Source organism: Hoplias malabaricus, chromosome 3 (assembly GCF_029633855.1).
Source record: "Hoplias malabaricus isolate fHopMal1 chromosome 3, fHopMal1.hap1, whole genome shotgun sequence".
In the NCBI taxonomy this organism is placed as follows: Eukaryota; Metazoa; Chordata; class Actinopteri; order Characiformes; family Erythrinidae; genus Hoplias; species Hoplias malabaricus.
Window position 1 is genome coordinate 23,168,648 of NC_089802.1, and position 25,626 is coordinate 23,194,273.

Below are 25,626 nucleotides of genomic sequence, written 5' to 3' on the forward strand. Positions count from 1 at the left end.
CTTTGCGCCTGAGCAGCAGGATGGTTTACTACCAGTTGACCAAACGGCAGGTTTGTAGGACTTACAAACCTGGTGTTGTACGTAACAAATACTGGCTCCAACAGGTTTTGTAAGTAAGGTGGTGATTGACCAAGAAATGTTTTGTAGGTAAGTGTAAAACAGCGTATATTGCGAAGCGTGTGTAATGATGGCGAATTAACCAGAGTGTAAGGGAAACCGTGATGATTTATAAAGTGAGCATTTGTAACATAGTAGAGAGCAGAATGGTACAGGGCATCAAGCTTTTGAAGGGTACTTTTGCCCACCATCCTGTAAACTGTATCACCATCATCAAACTGAGGGAGCCTTAACTTTTGTTTGTAGCCTTACAATATGATAAGAGAACCTGCAGAAATCTATCTTGGATTTAGGTTGTCTGGAAAATGGCCACCATGTTGAAAGCCACCATTTTTGATAAAGTTTTTATCCTGTGAAGGTGGTCATGTTACACATCAAAGAAATAAAAGGCTGTCCTGTGACTTTTTTGACACACTATATTATATTCTGATTTAAAATAAATTATTTTCATATATATATGAAATATAATATATACACATACATACATGGGTTGGACAATGAAACTGAAACACCTGCCATTTTAGTGTGGGAGGTTTTATGGCTAAATTGGACCAGCCTGGTTGCCAATCTTCATTAATTGCACATTACACCAGTAAGAGCAGAGTGTGAAGGTTCAATTAGCAGGGTAAGAGCACAGTTTTCCTCAAAATATTGCAATGCACACAACATTATGGGTGACATACCAGAGTTCAAAAGAGGACAAATTGTTGGTGCACGTGTTGCTAGCGCATCTGTGACCAAGACAGCAAGTCTTTGTGATGTATTAAGAGCCACGGTATCCAGGGTAATGTCAGCATACCACCAAGAAGGACAAAACACATCCAACAGGATTAAATGTGGACACAAGAGGAAGCTGTCTGAAAGGGATGTTCGGGTGCTTACCCGGATTGTATCCAAAAAACCACAGCTGCCCAAATCACGGCAGAATTAAATGGTGCACCTCAACTCTCCTGTTTCCACCAGAACTGTCCATCGGGAGCTGCTAAAGCCAAACCTTTGGTCACTCATGCCAATGCCAAACGTCGATTTCAATTGTGCAAAGAGCACAAATCTTGAGCTGTGGACAATGTTAAACATGTATTGTTCTCTGATGAGTCCACTTTTACTGTTTTCCCCACATCTGGGAGACTTACGGTGTGGAGAAGCCCCAAAGAAGCGTACCACCCAGACATGAGTGAAGCATGGTGGTGGATCAGTGATGGTTTGGGCTGCCATATCATGGCATTCCCTTGGCCCAATACTTGTGCTAGATGGGCACGTCACTGCCAAGGACTGCCGAACCATTCTGGAGGACCATGTGCATCCAGTGATTCAAACATTGTATCCTGAAGGTGGTGCCATGTATCAGGATGACAGTGCACCAATACACACAGCAAGACTGGTGAAATATTGGTTTGATGAACATGAAAGTGAAGTTGAACATCTCCCATGGCCTGCACAGTCACCAGATCTAAATATTAATGAGCCACTTTGGGGTGTTTTGGAAGAGCGAGTCAGGAAACGTTTTCCTCCACCAGCATCATGTAGTGACCTGGCCACTATCCTGCAAGAAGAATGGCTTAAAATCCCTCTGACCACTGTGCAGGACTTGTATATGTCATTCCCAAGACGAACTGACGCTGTATTGGCCGCAAAAGGAGGCCCTACACCATACTAATAAATTATTGTGGTCTAAAACCAGGTGTTTCAATTTCATTGTCCAACCCCTGTATATATAATGAACATTTGGTGTTTTTTCTCTGCCTGTTTAACAAATATGTTGACAGTGTTCCACAATATATTTATATATACTATATTCATATTGTAATAAATATAGATGTTAATTAATATAGAAAAAAATGATTGAATACTCATTTGTGTACCATACCTGACTGTTACATTTAACAGAAAACTGTTTGGGCTTCAGAACTTTCAGTGGTGTGAGACTTTCAAGGTTCATTCAGTCTTTGTTGTCAGTGTTTGCTCGAAGCAATAACAAAATAAGTTCATGGCAAATGGATACAAAGTTGTCCTTTGTGTAGATGATTTTGTATATGGTTCAGTACAATATTCAACAGACAGTTCTTACTGTGGATTTTTTTTTTTGTTGTTTAAACCCCACATTGTGTGTTTGCACAGCATCTAAAGAGTTTTTGTGGTAGACTTCACATTCCACCACAGACTTACTTTAGTTGTTGATCTGTTTAATGTGGACTGGAAAATTCACAAATAAAGCTGACAAAAATATAAATAGCATACTTCATCCTTGTATGCACTAATATATTTTCTCTTACTTTAATAAATGTATTTCAAAATTAACATCAGTTTAGGCGTCAGGCAAACAATTATCTTGTACCTACCACTGTCTCTGTAAACAGATCTGGTTCATGAATTTTCTCCAGAATTACTATTGTCACAAAAGACCACAGAATTTTTTAACTTAATCTTAACGTTTTAGTTATGAATAACTTTGGAAAACTCTTTGGAATATTCTTTTAACAGCATTAGGGCTGTCTTGTTCCATAGCAATCTGATATAAAAATAAAACTTATTTCTCTATTTAGGTGCAGACACAGTCACTAATATGGATATTTCAGGACAAGAGGGTAAGTGTCTTTTACTACGGTGGTTATGTTCCTGTCAGTTAAAATGTTGAAACTCATCAGTGTGACATTACCCTGGGATACGTTTCCCAAAAGCATAATTGCTAACTATGTTAGCAGCTTACATAGTTTGAACGATCATATATAAAAGACTTGGTGCATCGGGATGACAGATGCCACAGATATGCAAGATGTATAGTAGAGGTATGTAGCAGATGATAGGCATGAACATCAGATAACTGGTCTCAAACTTTGTGAGCGGGATACCCTAATGCTCAGTCTTCCATCAGAGTTGTGCCAGACAAGGGGGTTTTTGCACTGGTCATTATTTCGGAACAGAGTAGCGAGAAAGCCTTAGAGAATACAGTGGTGTGAAGAAGTGTTTGACACCTTCACGGTTTCTTATTTCTTTGCATGTTTGTCACTCTTAAATGTTACAGATCATCAAACAAATTTAATTATTAGTCAAAGACCACACAAGTAAACACAAAATGCAGATTATTAAATGGATTAAAGGATTTTATTATTAAGGGAGAAAAAAAATCTGAATCTACATGGTCCTGTGTGAAAAAGTGTTTGCTCCCTAAACTTAATTGGTTGGGCCACCCTTAACAGCAACAACTGCAATCAAGCGTTTCTGGTAACTTGCAATGAGTCTTTCACCGTGCTGTGGAGGAATTTTGGCCCACTCATCTTTGCCGAATTGTAATTCAGCCACATTGGAGGGTTTTCGAGCATGAACCGCTTTTTTTTTAAGGTCATGCCACAGCATCTCAATAGGATTCATGTCAGGACTTTGACCAGTCTGCACTTTGTTTTTCCTCAGCCATTGGTGTGTTTTGGATCATTGTCTTGCTGCAGAACCCAAGTTTGTTTCAGTTTGAGGCCATGGACAGAATGGCCGGACATTCTCCTTCAGGATTTTTTGGGATACGGCGGAATTAATGGTTCCATTTATCACAGTAAGTTTTCCAGGTCTGGAAGCAGCAAAACAGCCCCAGACCATCACACTACCACCACCATATATTACTGTAGGTATGATGTTCTTTTTCTGAAATGCGGTGTTACTTTTATGCCAGATGTATTGGGACACACACCTTCCAAAAAGTTAAACTTTTGTCTCGTCAGTCCACAGAGTATTTTCCCAAAAGTCTTGGGGGTCATCAAGATGTTTTCTGGCAAAATTCAGACAAGCCTTAATGTTCTTTTTGCTCAGCAGTTTGTATTGGCACTCTGCCATGCAGGCCATTTTTTGACCAGTCTCTTTCTTATGGTGAATGATGAACTTACCTGAGGCAAGTGAGGCCTGCAGTTCTTTGAATGTTGTTTTGGGGTCTTTTTTGATCTCTTGGATGAGTCGTCGCTGCGCTCTTGGGGTAATTTTGGTCGGCTGGCCACTCCTGCGAAGGTTCAACACTGTTCCACGTTTTTGCCATTTGTGGATAATGGCTGTCACTGTGGTTCGCTGGAGCCCCAAAACTTTAGAAATGGTTTTATAACCCAGACTCAAATCTTAATTACTTTTTCTCATTTGTTCCTTAATTTCATTATGTCATTAATAAAAACATTATGTCAAGCTTTTGCGGATCTTTTGGTCTACATCACTTTGTCAGGCAGGTCCTATTTAAATGATTTCTTGATTGAGAACAGGTGTGGCAGTAATCAGGCCTGGGTGTGGTTAGAGAAATTGAACTCAGGTGTAATAAAGAACAATTCATTAAGTTATATTTTAACTGGGGGTGCAAACAGCTTCACAGGGTCATGTAGGTTTGGACTTTTTTCCTCCCTTAATAATAAAGATCTTCATTTAAAAACTGCATTTTGTGCTTTGTGTAATATTTAAATTTGGTTGATGATCTGAAGCATTTAAGAGTGGCAAAAAAAAAAATAAGTCATGAAGGGGCAAACACTTTTTCATAGCACTTTATGTATATATTGTTTAGTTTTGTAGTACCTTTTTGTCTGTTTACTTTCATGCAGTTAGCTGTGTCCCGTATTTGTATATATTTCTTACAAGTATTCCAAAACAGCAAAAATAATTCAATTCTACCCTCCTCTGGAGCAGGAATAGAGCAATATCCTCCTCTCTGTTGTCCAAAAATCTCCAGATGTCTTTTCACAACCATGAGCAGAGAAAGATAACGCTGTAGTGGAATAATTATGCCCCATGTTGCCCCAGCATAAATACTACATAGCAGAGTCAATGATAATTAATTATTAATTGATTATTAAATTTTTAAATTCATTTTGTTAAGCTCCATCTTTGGGAACCATTAAGTAATATGTCGTGTTTTTACGTGTCCAATTTTAGCTTGGACATGTAGGTCATCATGTTGGATGACTTTACATATTATATAGCAGAATTAGCTAGAATTAAATATTATTAATAAATTATGATCATTGACCCGCTGTAGGTTCTTGGCTCTGAAATTGAATCTGAACTAAAAGTAATAATTCCGTAGAAGAAAGGTGTGCACACAAACACATAACCAGGGACTGGCTTTATCACACAACTGGTTTATTAAATTTAATATCGAATAATGAATATTGATTATACATTCATATAATTAAATGGATTACAGTGATACATGAGGGAACAGGGAGATTAATATATGAGGGAGTTTGTCTAATATATACCCTAAATTTTACAGTTTATTTCAGCAAAGGTTCAGCATCAACTTCCTGAGTTATGAATGAAATGAAACCATGTGACCTTATGTATCCCTGGAGATGGACTGGAAATAGCTGGGAGTATGTCACTGACTCGCAGTGCTTTCTGGCGAGGGCTTTCCGCCGCGGGGCTTTCTGGAGCACTGCAGCTGCCGGTTTTCCTCTTCTCCTTCTTGGCCAGAGACACGGCGACCACTCAGCTGGTGGCGTTCTGAAGGTCCCTGTGGGAGTTCTCCATCATCACTTATCTGCCTCCTGGTGAGAGACACGTCCATGCAGGTCTCTCATGGGCCTCTGCTCAGAATGTCATTCTGAGGGTGCGTGTGGCCTTCTCCGTCATTGGTCCTGAAGCTTTTGTCATCACTTTGAGGGTCTGAGGTCTCCTTCATGCTCTGGGAGTGGCATTGAATTTTGATGGAATAACTACAGTCATTTTAACTATAGTTTTCTACTAGAGATAAAATTAAAATGGAAGTTCTGGGTTTGTTCTATCTGGACCCCGCTTGAGGAGCCCAACCCCTGTGTTTTAAGAGATAGCCATAAGAGAGTCTGAGAGCTGGAGAGCTCTAGAGAGAGCCAGGGCTCTCCCTTAACTGACTACCCTTAGCTGAGAAGTATTGCCCGCTGGACGCAGGAGAGAGAGACCTGCCTTGAATACCTGATCCTGGATTGAGGATTGGAGCATCTCTTGCATCCTGTACCTTGGTAGGGACATTTTGCAATATAAGAGATTATATGTTAACACAAAGTAAATTCATTCAGACAAACTATGTTTTACATAATTCTTAACCAAATAACACACAGAGTATGTGGCTACTTTGGTTCCTACATAAGTTCATATAAAAAAAGTGACTTTAAACACATGTAAATTAATTCCACCCATTTTGATTGTCCAAAGGGAATTAATTTCACACAGTGGTAACCATATACAACTTGTTCACCAGGTAAATTTAGGAATTAAGGAATGTGTGTTTTAACAGACTTTCAAATGTGTAAGAGGACAGTTTTAATCAAGGTTGAGTCCGTGTGCCTCTTTGCATTCCAGAGGAGACCTTGTGCCACTTAAAAAAAAAAAAAAAAAAGGTCCCTGGAGGGTGGTTTACAACTCTTCTCTGGGTGTGTTATCTCACATTCTGATCTGAGCTGTGTAAGGAGATCTCTCTGAGTGAAGAGAGGTCTTTCAGCATAATTAGATGACTTTTGGCATATTAAGTCCAAAAAAGTATCATTTCTTTTATTAAAAATTAATACTCTGTTCATCTCCACTACAACGCATATCATACCAGACCAAATGTTTTTTAAAATGTTTTAAAAATTAATTAATTATTTATTTTTCAAGCCATTTACACCAGGGCTCCACAAATACAATATACCGGTTCATACATGCAGAGAGACCTGAGAGCTAGCAAATGGTGAGAAAACATCTGAATTTTATAAAAAGTAATTACAAACAGGATTCCAAAAAAGTTGGGACACTAATTTACACCTGTAATAGACATGAATGGGAGAGCATTCCTATTTCTAAACTTGAGAAACTGGTCTTCTCTGTCCCCAGACGTCTGTTGAGTCTTGTAACAAGAAGGGGGGATGCCACTTTTTTGGGATTTGTTGACGCCATGAAATTTTGCAACAACATATTTGTCCCTTAAAATGATACATTCTCTCAGTTTAAACTTTTGATCTGTGATTTGTGTTCTATTCTGAATAAAATATTAGATGTTGGCACCTCCACGTCATTGCATTCAGTTTTTATTCACAATTTGTTTAGTGTACCAACTTTTTTGGAATCCGGTTTGTACAATCATGAACATCGCCTTTAACTGGTAAACCTATTTATTGGAAGATAACCTCCAATAACACTTAAAAAAAAAAAAAATAATAAATATGTATCATTTAATAAATATGAAGAGGCTTTTCCCCCACTGAAACTTTCTGATGTATTGGAACTAGCTGTAAACCAGCTATCTTTGAAGTGTACCATTGAAGTTCTTGCAGGTTTATAGGGGTAAGGATATACAGGGCTTTGTATTAATAAAATAATTTTATAATTAATGTTATTTAACTTGAAGCCATTGCAGGTTTGATTGAACTGGGCTGATATATCAGATTGCTTTGGCTTAGTTTACCCTGGCTGCAACTTTCTAACCAGCTGAAGTTTACTGTTTTTCCATTGCATGGTATTTACATCACTGTATTCACTTTTTTGGTAGCAGGTACTTGGTTTGATTTTCACTACCAGAATATGCACCTCCACCCCAACCATGTAGTCACAAAAAATTGCCACTAACAGAAACAGAAGGGCTTTGATTTAAAAACAAAATGCATAGCTTAGTTATGTAATGCATGTTGTTGTTTTTTTTGGGACATTAGATTACTGTATATATATTATATATATATATACAGTAATCTAAGCTTGAAGTAATAGAATAGAATAGCTTTTATTGTCGCTGAGAAAACGATGTTCAGAACAGTGTTAAAATAGTGAAATACAGTTTTAGCATCCTCTCTCAGGCAGCAGTTAAAATATAAAATCTATACATGTGCAAAATTGCAGGTTGTTCAGAGGCATTAATACAGAAGAGATGTACAGGCATAATTTAAAAGTACCATGTGCAATTGCTTGTCCATTAGAATGGGTGGTTGTCTGTTGATACTACTGATTATCAATCAGGATGGGTTGGTTAAAGTAGTTGGGGGGGTTGATGGCTGATGGGTTGATGACTTTCACAGCCTGGGGGAAGAAGCTGTGTTTCAACCTGTTTGTCTTTGCTTTTAATTGCCTGAATCTCTTTTTGGAGGGGAGGGGAGAAAACAGTGTGTGTCCAGGGTGAGTGATGTCCATTGAAATGCTGGTAGCCTTTTTCTGGAGTCGGCTGTTGTAAATGTCGCTGAGGGGGGGGTAGTGAAGTTCCTATAATTTTTGGTCTCTCCTGTCCTGTGCTGTGCAACTGGTGAACCACACTGTGCAGCAGTATGTCAGGATGCTCTCGATGGTGGCTCTGTAAAAGTTCACCAGCAAGTGTTGAGGGAGATGGGACATCTGACATTTTAACACACATTATGAAAACACACCTGTGTAATAAAGTAATAAATGCATGTACAAATTTTTCTGCATCTTACAGGGATGAGGCTTTTAGCAATATTTCTTCAGAGATGAAGAAAAGCTGTCCTAGTAATGTTACCTGTGTTTGTCAAAGGATAGATCTGTACCAATTGTTACTTTTCCTTTCTTTTTATTTGTTTATCCAGAAAAACATAGAGTATATACAATCAACTCCAACCATAAATAAATAAATGCCTTATTTTTTTTTATTTTTAAAATGTGTGTTTTTTTTAAAAGAAAACACTCAAGTTGGCATCAAAAAATGTCACAAGTGTGTTTTCATAATGTGTTTTATAATTATGGTTTCAGATACCAGACAGACATCCGTGACTATATGTCAATGATCAGTCATGTAGTGTGGAAGGCAAAAGCACAGAATGAAAATATTAAAAATATAAGTTGTTTAGTGTGGAATGTACAGTTATCAACTTAGCATATGTCTCTAAAATTGCTCTTCCACAAATTATATTTAAAAATATTATCAAAGCTCCCTGTGAAGGACTGGTGCCCCCTCCAGGGTGTATTCCCGCCTTGTGCCCAATGATTCCAGGTAGGCTCTGGACCCACCGCGACTCTGAACTGGATAAGCGGTTACAGATGAATGAATATTATCAAAGCAAGAGGGAGAGAATAAATGGTTATTGCATATAGGACCCAAAATGGAAGTTTTATGAAAATTAAACATTTGACAGAATTGAGTCCATACATTGAGTGCGGCTCTGGAGTGTGTCAAGAAGACCACAAAGAGAAAACCAATGCTTTTAGAGAGACCGTGTACAAACTGGATTCCAAAAAAGTTGGGACACTAAACAAATTGTGAATAAAAACTGACTGCAATGATGTGGAGGTGCCAACATCTAATATTATATTCAGAATAGAACACAAATTACAGATCAAAAGTTTAAACTGAGAGAATGTATCATTTTAAGGGAGAAATATGTTTCAAAATTTCATGGCGTCAACAAATCCCAAAAAAGTTGGGACAAGTCCATTTTTTTTTTTACCACTGTGTGGCATCCCCCCTTCTTCTTACCACACTCAACAGACGTCTAGGGACAGAGGAGACCAGTTTCTCAAGTTTAGAAATAGGAATGCTATCCCATTCATGTCTAATACAGGCCTCTAACTGTTCAATCGTATTGGGCCTTCTTTGTCGCACCTTCCTCTTTGTGATGTGCCAAATGTTCTCATAGGTTAAAAATCTGGACTACAGGCTGGCCATTTCAGTATCCGGTATCCATAGCCATGATATTGTGATTGCTGCAGAATGTGGTCTGGCATTATCTTGTTGAAAAATGCAGGGTCTTCCCTGAAAGAGATGATGTCTAGATGGGAGCATATGTTGTTCTAGAACCTGAACATAGTTCTCTGCATTAATGGTGTCTTTCCAGACATGCAAGCTGCCCATGCCACAAGCACTCATGCAACCCCATACCATCAGTGATGCAGGCTTCTGAACGGAGCGTTGATAACAACTTGGGTTATCCTTGTCATTCTCTGGTCCGGATAACATGGCATCCCAGTGTTCCATAAATAACTTCAAATCGTGACTCATCTGACCACAGAACAGTCTTTCATTTTGCCACACTCCATTTTAAAAGACCCCTGGCCCAGTGCAAACGTCTGAGCTTGTGGAGCTTGCTTAGAAATGGCTTCCTCTTTGCACTGTAGAGTTTCAGCTGGCAACGGTGGATTGTGTTCACTGACAATGCTTTCTGGAAGTATTCCTGAGCCCATTCTGTTATTTCCTTGACAGTGGCATTCCTGTTTGAGGTGCAGTGAAGTTTAAGGGCCAGGAGATCACGAGCATCCAGTAGAGTTTTACGGCCTTGGCCTTGACCCTTACGCACAGCAATTGTTCTAGATTCTCAGAATCACTTGATGATGTTATGCACGGTTGATGATGATAACATAAATGTCTTTGCTATTTTACGCTGGGTAACACCATTCTTGTATTGCTGCATCTTTCTGCGCAACAATGGTGGAATTGGTGATCCTCTTACCATCTTGGCTTCAGAGAGACACTGACACTCTGAGAAGCTCTTTTTATACACAATCATGTTGTCAATTGACCTAATTAGTGTTAATTGGGCTTCCAGCTGTTCATTATATGCTCAGTTTCCCCTTTCCAGCCACTTATTGCAACTTTTTTGGGATTTGTTGACACTGTGAAATTTTGAATCAACATATTTTTCCTTTAAAATGTTACATTTACTCAGATTAAATTTTTGATCTGTCATCTATGTTCTATTATGTATTAAATATTGACATTTTCCATCTCCACATCATTGTATTCAGTTTTTATTCACAATTGGTCCCAACTTTTTTGGAATCCGGTTTGTATTAAAACACCCTTTTTTTCTGTGCCATGAGGAGTTGTGACTAAGGGCAATTTATAGAAGAACAAGAAGAAACACTTTTACTTCTCTGCATTTGACCCATTCGTGGTAGTGGACACACAAATGCACACTAGTAAGCAATTCTTTACACACACTAGGGGCAGTGAACATGCATACAACCAGAGCAGGCTGCCATCCAACTTAGCGCCCGTGGAACAGTTTAGGTGTTATGTGCCTTGATCAAGGGCACTTCAGCCGTGATTGAATATTTCCTTGCTGGTCCCAGGAATTGAACCGGCAGCCCTCCAGCCTCCAGCTTTCTTCTATAACCTCAAGGCCACGGCTGCCCCCGACAATGCTAGGGGCAACAATGCTAGGGGCTACAATGCTAGTGCAAACAAGGCTGGACTTATTGGGTAACATTGACGAGTACTGCGATACAGTGGAAAATAAGAGGAAAAAATTAGTGCAAATGAGGGTAAAGTATATATGAGTCTGATCCCAAAAATACATTTTGTTCAGAAACAGAATTTATCCAAAAGAGCAAATAAATAGTCCCATTCATCTACCTACATGTGGAAAAGTCATTTGAGCGTGTAGAATGCTTCCAGAGTTTGTGAAGAGGAAGAGTTATAATTAAGTTTTAATAATGTTTGAAATAAGTTGCGTCCTTTAACAAAACCGGTTTGATCATCTGAGATATGAAGGGGCAAAACTAATTCTAACATTTCAACCAATTTGTAATTGAATATTATGTTTGTTACAGAGGAGAGTAATTGAATGATAAGAGCCACAAAGTACCCGGACTTTATTTCTCCTCAGAAGTGAATTAGTAGCATGAGTAAACAATGGGGGAAGCTGACCCATTCAGATGACTCACGATAGACAGCCAACAGGAGTGGTGACAATTTAGCTTGAAATTCTTTATAAAAATCTCATTGAAATCTGCCTGGGCCTTTGTGACTATTCATAGAACTGATAATGTCTGAAATTTTTTGAAGAAAGGAAATTTAAGTCTTTGCGCAATGGCTGGATCTATTGTGGGAATTTGTAGTCTATCTAAAAAGGAATATATAACAGGGTCAGAAGGGGGTTCTGATGAATATAATTGAGAGTAATTGTCCATAAACACTTGTTTCGGATTTGATATTAGGTTGCTGTTAGAATCCATAATCTGTGGTATCAGCTAGCAGCTTGTTGAAGCTAATGGGCCAAAAGTTGACTACCTTTATCCCCATATTTATATCTAAGCCTTGAATAAGGGCCTCTGCTTCTTTAGTGGACTGTAAATTAAACTGTGCTCTGAGATCTAAGTAAGATAATAATCATTCAGAGGTAGATTTTTCCGATATTATCCTATCAAGATCCACTATCCCCATGGAATAGGAGTCAAACTGCCTATGCCTCATTTTATTCCTAAAGAAGAATTTGAATAGTTTAAGTCCTAAGTACTGCCTTAAGTGACTTCAGTGGTTTACCATAGGAAATCAGTTTCACTCACATGGTTCCTTTGGTGCACAAATCCCAGATGGAGGGGAGGAAAAAAAATGGAATGGAGGAGACTGTCTGAGGAGCATGTCCTGTGTTAATTTAGGCAATAATATGAGAGAAATGTACAAATAAATACATCACGACATATGTGGGGGTGATGCTTATTTAATGGAGACAGATTTTTAACTGAACTGTAAGATTAGCTGCTATTTAGTTTTATTTTCCAGTTACATTTTAACTCAAGGACACTAATGAATGCTCATAAAAATATATATTTTTAAATAAACTTTATTAATCAGTACAAAAAATTATTTTACATTATTGTACAATTCATGTACAGATTTTTTTCAAATCCAGCTTACATAAAATATATGCACATACACGTAGGCATTTACTGCATACATAAACACACATATTCTCATATATTTAGAATGTCCCAGAGCGTGGCGGATACTGGTCTTTCAAGGAGGGGAAGCTCAATTTCGGCCTACATCATAAAATGTGTCGGTTTATTTATACGTAAATTCTACCCTCCGTTCCTTTTTAAGAAAATGATCTTTGACCCTGTCGTACCAACAAGGCGTCTTTTCCAGGGACTTGACTAGTTCCTCTCAATGGCCAGCAGAGCTAGGCTGCTTAAATGGCCTTGGCCCATGTGAAGTGTGTCCGCCTGTGCTCCCACGGATCTTTAGACCAAAGGATCGCTGATTCGCTCATTTCGCTGTCAATCAAAAAGGGATTCAGCCTCAGACAGATCATCCAATCATCATGCAGAAGCTGAGTGTCCGGGCCAGCCGAGTACAGCCCACTGCCCCATAGACCCCCAGAGACGCTGAGCGTCCGATGGGTGGGACAAAGCCCAGCATTTATCCAATGACTTGTCTCGTTTCGCTGCTTCGCTATTGAACTCTGTGGACACTGTTTAAATCACTGTGAAACTGCGGGAATGATTGAGAGGAAAGCCGCATCTTTACCAGTGATGAGAAGCTGATTCTGAACAAAAGTTGAGCGCGTTGTAGTGCATATTTATTCAATGACATGTACACACAACAGTATATATTTGATCACTTATTTTTTTACATTTTAGGGGAAGCTGAGCTTCCCTTGCAATCTTAGAGCAATCGCCACTGTCCCAGAGAAGAGTCTTTAAAAAGTACATTAATAGTCTTGTCTTTTTAATTCAGTCCTGATGCTCTTCATAATTACATCAGTAGAAACAAAAAACTGTTCTGTGGTCATTTGTGGTCGTTTTCCACAACTTAGATTTTACCAGACATGTACCAGATAAAACTGCATTTAACCAAAAAATCCATAATATATACATGTAATATTCACATCAAAGTTAAACTAATATCCTTCACGTTTTCCCACACTTTTTTAGACCTGTAACACACCAATAAAAATGTTCCAGAGATTGTTCCTCTTGACACAAAGGCATTTTCACATTTTATGGTTTTGATAAAACAACTCCATTTAACTAAAAGTCTAACGCGCAATCTCTTTACTGCATTTAACCAGGTTGTATCTCTTATTGTCTCAGATATATTTTTGCTACGTATATTTTTTAAACATATTTTATTTTCCTGTTTATTAAGTTCTCTAAACTCAAAATTCTGTCCATACATTTCATCACTCACTGTTTCATATATGCTTTTATTTGAAGAATTTATCCAGTCAATGTTCAAATCTGTAGTGTTATATGATGAATGTGTATTCATTTCTAATAGGAAATTGTGACTTTGAGAGTTTATTTTAAATACCCAAACTTCAGCTGGTTTCAGAGACATCTCCAAGCCACACAAGCCCAGATGGAATGTTCAGATAACACAGAGCAGGCTCGTAAATCACTCTCCAAGAACCTTTTTTTATGACCCAAGGACCCACAGGGTCAATAAAAGAATCTTTTGGGAGACACTTCTGAGGATCAGTTTATGCTCTGTATGAAACTGCTTAATGAAGAACTTCTCAAACTATAGAATTAGACCTTAATTCCCATTGGTTTAAAACAATTTGAAGTTACATATGTGCACAACTGTTTGAAATTAATTCCATTTGGACAATCAAAATGGGTGGGATTAATATACATGGGTTTACAGTCATTTTTGTTTTATATGAATTTATGTAGAACCAAGGTAGCCACATATTATGTGTGTATTTGCTTAATAATTATGAAACATGGTTGTCTTAATGATATTACTTTGTGTTAACATATAATCTTTTATATTGCAAAGTATGATTCAGAATCCTGAGACATTCATTCAAAAAGGGGGTGGTCTTCAAGTCTTTGCCTTGTTAAGAGTCAAAATTTTATGTGATGTCACTACCAAGGTACAGGGAAACAGCCAATCAGGAGCAAGAGAGGCTCCAATCTTATCCAATCGGTATTAAAGGCGGGTCTTCTAAACTCTGGTTAAAACCCAGTGGCACCAAATGACACACCCTTCTCTTCCCTTCTGTACCATTCTCTACACTTCAACTTCAAGGTTTCAGACACTTCGGGCTTCTTCGCTTCACTTCACACTTTTTCTCTTTTAGCCTTTTTCAAGGCTAAAGAAGAAAATTACTCGCGTTTTGAAATGGCTCTTCAGGCTCCTCTGCAGGTGTCAGACTCGTGGCTTTCTTAAACAGTCTTGGGTCCTTCAAGCATGGTCCAGATAGAAAACTATAGATTAAGAAAATCTATAGTTTAACTCTAGCAAAAATTCAATGCCACACCCAGAGCATGAAGGAAACCTTAGACCTCTGACCCTAAAAAGGACGACAAAGCTTCCGGATCAGCAACGATGAAGACGGCCACATGCACCCTCAGAATGATCTTCTGAGATGAGGAGAGACCTGCCCAGGAGAGACAGGCCTGGAAGTGTCTCACAAGGCAGTGGATCAGCGATGTCGGAGAATCCCCACAGAGAACTTCAGAAGATGGAGAAGTTGCTGTGTCTGAAAAGGGGGAGAAAAGGAACGCCCACGGCTGCAAACTACAAGGCCCGCTGCAATTCTCCAGGAAGTCGTGCCGGAAAGCACCGCATGTCAGCGACATACTCCCAGCTATCTCCAGTCCATCTCCACGGATACATAAGGTCACATGGTCTCATTTCTTTCATTGCTCAGGGTTGGTGCTGAATGCTTGCTCTGATCAACAATAGCCTTTTCTAGAATTTAGAATCATTATCATAGAGATTTCATATATTAATTTCCCTGTTACCTCATGTATCGCTGTAATCCATTTCATTATATGAATGTATAATCAGTATTCATTATTTGATAATACAAATAATAAACCAGTTGTGTGATAAAACCAATCCTTGGTTATTTGCTTGTGTGTGCACCTTTCTTGTATAGAGTTATTACTTCTAGTTCAGATTCAATTTCAGAGTCAAGAACCTAAGGTGGGTCAATGAGCATAATTCATTAATAATTCTGCTATATAATATGTAAAGTCATCTAACATGATGACCTACTTGTTTAAGCTAAAATTGGACAGGTATTTTCATTTTTATTTTTTATTTTTATTATCTATTGTACAGTGTCCTTGGGTCACTTGAAAGGCGCTTTCAAATAAAAAAATTATTATTATTTAAAAATTTATAAAAATTATTATTATAAAGACACTACATATTATTTAATTGCTTCCAAACATGGAGCTTAGCAAAATGAATTAAATAAGTAATTTGTCATGCCTTCGTCCTGTCATGTCTGTTGTCCCCGGCCATGTGCTTTTAGCACATGGCTATGTTTTGTTTATATCCTTGTCTCCGCCCTCGTCCCGCCTCCTCGTCCGTGTCATGTGTTAACCCGTCCTCGTTATCTGTCCAGGTGTGTCTCGTTTGTGTCTGTATTTAAGCCCTCTCGTTTCACGTCCTGTTGGTCGTACATTTCACATTTATCCTATGTCTAGTCGGTCGTGTTTTCTAGTCTGTCCGTCTGTCTCCACAGTTTCTCCGTGTTTGTTTCCCTAGTCGTTGTTTCGTGTCGTAGTTTCTTTTCCTCTCTCGTGCCTTCGTTTACTCTTTAGTCTGTCAGTCCCGTTTGCCCTGTTTAGCTCCCCTTGTTTAGTTTAGCCTGCTTGGCTCCCTGTTTGTTTTCGTTTTGTTAAAGTCTCTTTGTTTTGTTGTTTTCCTTTATTAAATATACCGTGTTTTAGCGAGTGCGTCCGCCTCCCTCAATCCACCCCTCGCTCCTGACAGAATGTATGAACTCCCAGGACGCAGCTAGCTCGGACTATTACCTTAAGGGGTGTGCCGTTCGCCGGACTCCATTCCGCACAGGCCCCAAAGATCCTGTGGGGGAGGCTTTGAAAGCGGCCTCGGAATGGAGTCGCCGGCTCCAGCTCCTGCCTGGCGCTGTTCCGATTCATATACCGGAGGAGTCGACTCGTGAATCGAATAGTTGCGCCAGCGGGAGTCGAAAGAGTCGGCGGAAGAAGCGTGCTGGAGTCCCCCCCTCGCTGGGGGATTACCCCCTCAGTTCCGGGGAAATTTTTGGGGGGGCGTTAAGGGTAGGGGCTGTTAGCCTCCGACCTCAGAGCTACGGAAGTGAGGCTAACAGGGGCGCACCTCGAGGGGATCTAATGGGTGCGCCTGTGAAACCCCCTAAACCCTTTACAGCTCCAGCGTGAGCCCGGCGAGCAGCACAAACTCCTGTCCTCGAGAGCGCGGCACCTCTAGCCGCGCCTATCTACGTGAGCGCGGCGCGCGCCTCTCCTGTCTTCGTGAGCGCGACGCGAGCCTCTCCAGTCTCCGTGGACGACGTCGCAGATTCATCTGTCTCCGTGGACGACGTCGCAGATTCATCTGCCTCCGTGGACGTCGTCGCACGTTCTCCAGTCTCCGTGGACGTCGTCGCACGTTCTCCAGTCTCCGTGGACGTCGTCGCAGGTCCCCCTGTCTCCGTGGACGTCGTCGCAGGTCCCCCTGTCTCCGTGGACGTCGTCGCAGGTCCCCCTGTCTCCGTGGACGTCGTCGCAGGTCCCCCTGTCTCCGTGGACGTCGTCGCAGGTCCCCCTGTCTCCGTGGACGTCGTCGCAGGTCCCCCTGTCTCCGTGGACGTCGTCGCAGGTCCCCCTGTCTCCGTGGACGTCGTCGCAGGTCCCCCTGTCTCCGTGGACGTCGTCGCAGGTCCCCCTGTCTCCGTGGACGTCGTCGCAGGTCCCCCTGTCTCCGTGGACGTCGTCGCAGGTCCCCCTGTCTCCGTGGACGTCGTCGCAGGTCCCCCTGTCTCCGTGGACGTCGTCGCAGGTCCCCCTGTCTCCTTGGACGTCGTCGCAGGTCCCCCTGTCTCCTTGGACGTCGTCGCAGGTCCCCCTGTCTCCTTGGACGTCGTCGCAGGTCCCCCTGTCTCCTTGGACGTCGTCGCAGGTCCCCCTGTCTCCGTGGACGTCGTCGCAGGTCCCCCTGCCTCCGTGGACGTCGTCGCAGGTCCCCCTGCCTCCGTGGACGTCGTCGCAGGTCCCCCTGCCTCCGTGGACGTCGTCGCAGGTCCCCCTGCCTCCGTGGACGTCGTCGCAGGTCCCCCTGCCTCCGTGGACGACGTCGCAGGTCCCCCTGCCTCCGTGGACGACGTCGCAGGTCCCCCTGCCTCCGTGGACGACGTCGCAGGTTCCCCTGCCTCCGTGGACGTCGTCGCAGGTTCCCCTGCCTCCGTGGACGTCGCTGCAGGGCCTCCAGTCTCCGTGATGGCGGCACCCGCCGCTCCAGTCTCCGTGATGGCGGCACCGGCCGCTCCTGTCCCCTTGTCTGTGGCTACGGCCGCTCCTGTCCCCGTGACTGTGGCTACGGCCGCTCCTGTCCCCGTGACTGTGGCTACGGCCGCTCCTGTCCCCGTGACTGTGGCTACGGCCGCTCCTGTCCCCGTGACTGTGGCTACGGCCGCTCCTGTCCCCGTGACTGTGGCTACGGCCGCTCCTGTACCCGTGACTGTGGCTACGGCCGCTCCTGTCCATGTCCGTAGGTCGGCCCGAAGGACTTCAGGGCCGATCCCCAGAACTGTGCCCAGGCTGGTTCCTCAGACTGCCCCACAGACATTAGCCAGTCCTGGGCACCCCCCTGTTATATTGGTTCCCCTGTCTGTCCCTGTCTTGGTTCCTGTCTCTGTCCTTGTCCCTGTGCCCGTGTCAGCCTTTGTCTCTGTCCCTGTCCCGGTCACTGTGTTTGTGTCAGTCCCTGTGACTGTCTTGGTCCCTGTTCCCCTGTCAAGTTCTGTCCAGTCTCCATTTCAACCCCCTGTTCAGTCCCCTGTTAGTCATGTCCAGTCTCCGTATCCGTCCAATGTCCAGTCACCCGTCTTGTCTCCGGTCCAGTCTCTGTTTCAAATCCCTGTCCAGTCTCAAGTCCCGTCTCCGGTCCAGTCTCTGTTTCAACCCTCTGTCTTGTCTCCTGTCCAGTCCCCTGTTAGTCCTGTCCAGTCTCTGTTTCAACCCTCTGTCTTGTCTCCTGTCCAGTCCCCTGTTAGTCCTGTCCAGTCCCCGTTTCAACCCTCTGTCTTGTCTCACGTCCAGTTCCCGTATCCGTCCAATGTCCAGTCACCTGTCTTGTCTCCGGTCCAGTTTCCCTTTCAATCCCCTATCCAGTCTCCAGTCCCGTCTCCGTTTCAGTCTAGTGTCATGTCACCTGTCTGTGTTCTGTCCAGTCATGTACCCCTGTCCAGTCTAACGTTCCTATCCTGTCCAGTGTCTTGTCACCAGTCTCTGCTCCCGTCCAGTCCCAGCACCAAGTCCTGTCACCTGTCCCGTCTTCTGTCCAGTCCCTGTTTCCATCCAGTGTCATGTCCAATGTCAAAAACCCTGTCAAGTCTCATGTGTCCACTCCCGTCATGTCCAGTCCGTTCCAGTCTTTTATTACCTCCCTTTGTCAGTCACCTGTCATGTCCCATGTCCCGTCTCGTATATTCGGTTCTGTTGTGTCCCCAGCTCCAGTGTCTGTTCCCGTATTGTCCTGAGTCCTGTCACCCGTTGGTTTGTTGTCCTGTCTTGTTTTCCGTGCCCTCTCCTGTGCCAGCTCCTGGGGGGTTTAGGAGTACGCGCCCGGGAATTGCGAGCGTTCTTGGGGGGGGGGGCATCTGTCACGCCTTTGTCCTGTCATGTCTGTTGTCCCCGGCCATGTGCTTTTAGCACATGGCTATGTTTTGTTTATATCCTTGTCTCTGCCCTCGTCCCGCCTCCTCGTCGGTGTCATGTGTTAACCCGTCCTCGTTATCTGTCCAGGTGTGTCTCGTTTGTGTCTGTATTTAAGCCCTCTCGTTTCACGTCCTGTTGGTCGTACATTTCACATTTATCCTATGTCTAGTCGGTCGTGTTTTGTAGTCTGTCCGTCTGTCTCCACAGTTTCTCCGTGTTTGTTTCCCTAGTCGTTGTTTCGTGTCGTAGTTTCTTTTCCTCTCTCGTGCCTTCGTTTACTCTTTAGTCTGTCAGTCCCGTTTGCCCTGTTTAGCTCCCCTTGTTTAGTTTAGCCTGCTTGGCTCCCTGTTTGTTTTCGTTTTGTTAAAGTCTCTTTGTTTTGTTGTTTTCCTTTATTAAATATACCGTGTTTTAGCGAGTGTGTCCGCCTCCCTCAATCCACCCCTCGCTCCTGACATAATTATTAACCAAATAATTATCCATTATTATTATTAACCATTAATTATCATTGACTCCGCTATGTAGTGCATATCCATTTCCACTACAAATCATTGTGTTTATGTATAAAATCTGAAAACATTAACTTATAGTATGGAATAGATCCTCAAGTAACACTTTACAATAAGGATATTGTAATGACCTAGCCACTATACAAGGAACAAATACAGTAACTACTGATACCAAGTAGGTTGTTATGCCTATGAACAGACTTAAGACAGAATCATATGCTCCCATTATTAGTTCATCTTAAATTAATTACATTTTTGTTTTACAACAATTGCTTAGATACTTAGTAACTATACATGGACAAATTGTGAACTAGCATAGTAACTATATGTGAACTGAGCCAATACTCACTCCACATATACCACACAAGTTATCTATATGGGAATATTTTCTATGTACCTGAGTAACAAAAGAAAAAAAAACTTCCACGCCCCCCACACAGCTTATTTTAAAATTCCTCTTTAAGCGTAAACAGAAAAACTGATATTGGCTATTAATCCTAGTATTACTGTATCACTTGCATGATGTTAAAAAAATATTCTGTGTAATCTTTACTGAACTGTTCAATAAATTACTTCTTGGGAACTGACACACTAACTGGAGCTCACAGTGTCTTTTATATTCCACTGCATCAGAAAAGAAAGAGGTGCCTGTTCTTTCTCTGAGCGGTTCTGGAATTAACACTGCATTTTATGTGTTCATGCTTCACTGAATGAAATACCTGTGCTTTGGCTATTGACTTGTTCTCTGTAGCCATGACCACAAATGTATATCACATGGGTTTAAGCAAAAAATTCTTCTGATTCTGATATAGGATTCTGATATACGATTCTGAATTCCTAAAGGTTTTTATGTAAAATGTGGAAACAGTGTGATGTCAATTAAGATATTTATGCACCAATCCACACAACATTTTTTCCCAAAGCAACCATCAAGTTGTAAAAGGCTTTAACTTGCACTTTATTTAAAACACAAGTACCAACTGTTTTTTATGGGAAGAATATTTTTGAACAAGCTTTCAAAACGCTTTTCTATTATTGGCCAATATGTGATTTCAATGCTGTTTTAAATCTGTGAAGTAAATGTGGCTTGACAAATAAACTGTTTACATACTTTTCCAGTTGTTGTTAACTTGTCTTCTGGTGGTTTCAAAGTGAAGAGAGGAGACCAGTCTCGATAAAAATGCTATTTATTGAGTGCTCTGGTTGAACCTCAGACTGATCTGGTCACAGGCTGAATCTCAGACTGATCTAATGGTTTGTAAGAGGCACACATCTTTATACCCAATTTACAACCTTACACAAGGATTGATCATAAACTAAACAGGATCTGAAAGCACCAGGAACTGTTGTAACACATCACTGTAGTAAACAAGCCATAAACAACCTAGGCCATAAACGTCATCTGAATTCCTGGTGCACTGTCGTAAAGTTAACAGCTGTTCAGAGGTGTGTTTAAGACAGAGAATGTGTGATCTCTAAAACAGTCCAAATGTTACATTAGAAATGGTTCAATTCAGATAGAAGAAAAGAAACAATTCAATACAGTGCATGTTTTTTTAATAACCAGAGAAGAAAACAATACCTCAAAACACTACCAACACCAGCAGTATTAAATAACATCTTCAATTTAATTGCTATACAAATTGCATTTGTTTTGGCAGTAAAACTATGAACCTGAAGCTTTGCTCCAGAAGGGGAGAATGAGGAGGCTTTGTGGCATTGATAGGCCTAGTTTAACTATAAGTAATGTATTAGTGTTAGTTTAACTAGTATGTTTCTTTTCTGCAAGCAGGTGTTGCAAATGTTTGCTTGTTATTTATACCTTCGCCTAAGATATTAAAGCTCACACTGCAACAAAACAGAACCTTATTATCCATCAACGGCAAATTATCTGACAGCACAGGGGTTTGAAAAAGTAGTGATATAGCTTCTGTGCTGATTGGAAATAGTATCCATAGGTATAAACTGTATCTTTTTATTAAAAACGATGGAGACACCTCAAGCTCTTGTATTATAGTCTGAGTGAAAAACTGGACTGACCCAGTTTAACTGTTGATAAATTTATTTGTTTTAAATTGTGGGGGCAGGGACAGATTCCTGTTTTACTGGTAGTTTTGAGGTTAAAAATGTGTAAATAAAACTAATGTAAAATATCAGCTATGCACTGTTGCACTTATATTATTGAGACTCTAGAAACCATTCTTGTGGTTCCCATCAGTAAAAGTCAGTAACAGTATAAATGAACTACACCTAAACAATTTTAGATACACTTAAAACCTATAGAAATGCTTGTTTGTCCTAAAACAACCTGTGATAAAGTATTTGTTTTGCTTTAATCCATTGTGAATTTGCTTTAAAAATAAGATCAGCTATCACCTACAACAAGGTGCTAATTACTGGTTATGATTTCATCCCAAAAAAATTCAATATTTGCCCATCCCTTCTTGCAAGCAGCATGAAGTGTCTGTCACTGTTCATCCCTTATGCATGCAGTTCAGATATGTCTTATGAGTGAGAATCCATTCGTTGTTTAATGTAGTCGAGAGTCTCCCAAATCGGTTGAAGTTGCTAGATAGATAGTATCTATCTATCTATCTATCTATCTATCTATTTATATCTCAACAAATCTATCTCAACAAGTGTCTCTGTCTGTCTGTGTCTAAACATCTTGGTGTTTGTCTCAATGTCAACAAATATATGTATATATCTCAACAAAAGTTTGTTGTAATATTGTCTTTATTTATTTATTTTTTTTTAATTTATTTATTTTTGAGCAGATAAACACTGCTCAGACAAATGGGTCTTTTAAAGTCAACATTGTTGATTCTTTAAAGCTACAATTCTCACTACAAAACAAACTCCCCCTTTTGTTTGTTCAGAAGTGCTATATCTCATGAAACAATGTGTTTGTGTAAGAAATGGACTGCACCTTGTTAGTGGATAAACATTAATTTTCTGTTAGTTTATATTCACTGTTTGAATGATCACAGAATCTCATTTGTAACTCAAGCTGTTCAGTTTAGTAGCACTTTCCGTATGTGATTACTTTCATGTACTTAGCATCCCGAACTTGGCATCAGTTCTGCCTTACGTAACCTGTAACAGCAAAAATAAGTCAATATTACCAACATAGAGTGCAGAAATGGAGCAACATCCTCATATATTTTAATGATTTTCAATATTAAGGTGTCCTATGAAGCTCCCGCCGTCCAACACATCTGGCATTTAAAGGGACACCATACTGGGTTAGAAGCAAGTGTAAACGTCAGAATTAAACTTGGGAACTCCGAATAAAATATAATAAAAGAAACGATTTTTCCTGTTTGCTCAGGGTAAAAGGCCACTTTGAGAAGTGCTTTACACTAGTTTCTTATGGAAGATAAAGAAAAACATTGTGAGATACTAGATGTTAAGAAATATACAGGGTTGGCCATTTATATGGATATACCTTAATAAAATGGGAATGGTTGGTGATATTAACTTCCTGTTTGTGGCACATTATTATATGGGAGGGGGAAAACTTTTCAAGATGTGTGGGGACCATGGCGGCCATTTTGGATCCAACTTTTGTTTTTTCATTGGGAAGAGGATCATGTGACACATTGGGAATTTCACAAGGAAAATCAATGCTGGTTTTAATGTACCTTTATTCTTTCATGAGTTATTTACAAGTTTCTCGTCACTTATAAAATGTGTTCAAAGTGCTGCCCATTGTGTTGGATTGTCAATGCAACCCTCTTCTCCCACTCTTCACACACAGATAGCAACACCACAGGAGAAATGCTAGCACAGGCTTCCAGTATCCATAGTTTCAGTTGCTGTGGTATATGGGGTACAAAGATAGTGGGGCCATTCTTCATCAGTGGAAACCTCAAGGCCATTGGATATGCGAAATTGCTACATGATGTGTTTCCCTCTTTATGCACTGAAGTTGGCATGTTCCCTTTTCCATCTAGTTTTTCCAGCTAGATGGTACACCACCATATTATGGGTGTCAGGTCCAAGCATTCCTAGACGAACAGTTTCCTGGAAAGTGGATTGGTCGTCATGGGCCAGTTGAATGGCCCCCAAGATCTCCCGTGGGCCAGTTGAATGACCCCCTTAGAGTTTTATCTTTAGGGTGATCTGAAGGCAATTGACTATGCTGTGAAGATACGAGATATGCAGCACCTGAAACTATGGATACTGGAAGCCTGTGCAAGCATTTCTCCTGCGGTGTTGCTATCAGTGTGTGAAGAATGAGAGAAGAGGGTTGCATTGACAATCCAACACAATGGGCAGCACTTTGAACACATTTTATAAGTGATCAGAAACTTGTAAATAACTCATGAAAGAGTAAAGTTATGTTAAAACCAAGCACACCATTGTTTCTTGTGAAATTCCCAATAAGTTTGAAGTGTCACATGACCCTCTTCCCATATTCAAGTCCCATCTGGGTGGAGTTTCCATGTTCTCTCTATGTCTGCGTGGGTTTCCTCCGGGGTCTCCAGTTTCCTCCCACAGTCCAAAAACATGGAGGGTAGGTGAATTGGCTTCTCTAATAATTTTCCTGGTGTGTGAGTGAATGAGTGTGTATGTGAATGAATGTCTGTATGTGTGAGTGAATGTGTGTGAGCCCAGATATGGATTGGCGCTCACCAGTGTGTGTGTGTGTGGATTGAGCGTTCTGAGCAGTAAGGATTGTAAAGCGATCCAAAATGGCAGACTTCAAAATGGCCACCATGGTCACCATCCATCTTGAAAAGTTTTCCCCCTTCCATATACTAATGAGCCACAAACAGGTAGTTAATATCACAAACCATTCCCATTTTATTAAGGTGTATCCATATAAATGGCCCACCCTATACTCTTTTATTTCTACAATAAAATTTATTCATTCATTCATTATCTGTAACCGCTTATCAAGTTCATGGTCACGGTGGGTCCGGAGCCTGGAATCATTGGGCACAAGGTGGTGAGGACACACCCTGGAGGGGGCGCCAGTCCTTCACAGGGCAACACACTCAATCACTCACACCTACGGACACTTTTGAGTCTCCAATCCACCTACCAAGGTGTGTTTTTGGACCGTGGAAGGAAACCGGGGCACCCAGAGGTAACCCACACGGACACAGGGAGAACACACCAAACTCCTCATAGACAGTCACCCGGAGTGGGACTTTAACCCACAACATCCAGGTACCTGGAGCTGTGTCACTGCGACACTACCTGCTGCGTCACCGTGCTGCCCCTACAGTAAAATTAATCATTTAATATTACAAATTTGAAGGGCTGTCAATAACTTTACATCTTGAAACTGCCTCTAATTTATTCACTGCCTTAGTAGGAAGCCACAGGTCTTGGGTATGTAAAGTATGTATATTGTTTCATATTGGTGGTCAAATTCCGGGAAACTGACCCAAAATCACAGTGTCTGTCTTTTAAATAACTATGTGCCTGTCTCTGTCTGTCTTTCTATTTGTCAACTGTCTGTCTGAAAAACTGTCTTTTTGTCTCTGTTTAGCCCCTTTCACACATGAATGATAACCTAGAACTATTCTGAAGTTTACACCCACAACATTGTTTGTGGGCTTGATCCTCCTAGTGCTGTAGTTGGGTGGGTTGTGGTTGGGGTGAAGTCAGAGTCGGTGGAGGTCTGAACACATTGTGCATTGCATGTGTAAAAGTAGCATGTGGATACAAATCTGTCTCATCAGACTTTGAA

At 41.1% G+C, this 25,626-nt stretch overlaps 1 protein-coding gene across 3 annotated transcripts in view; it reads left to right on the top strand.

Annotated features, from left to right (window-relative positions):
- Positions 1-25,626, top strand: part of gspt1 (G1 to S phase transition 1) — a 105,171-nt gene that overhangs the window by 17,440 nt on the left and 62,105 nt on the right. For 2 of the 3 annotated variants that reach the window (XM_066663346.1, XM_066663344.1), the window contains exon 2: positions 2,661-2,702. The exons of the other annotated variant lie outside the window; for it this stretch is intronic. In XM_066663346.1, the coding sequence (XP_066519443.1) occupies positions 2,661-2,702 (42 nt within the window). The remainder of the gene's footprint in view (positions 1-2,660; positions 2,703-25,626) is intronic. 3 annotated transcript variants of the gene reach the window in all.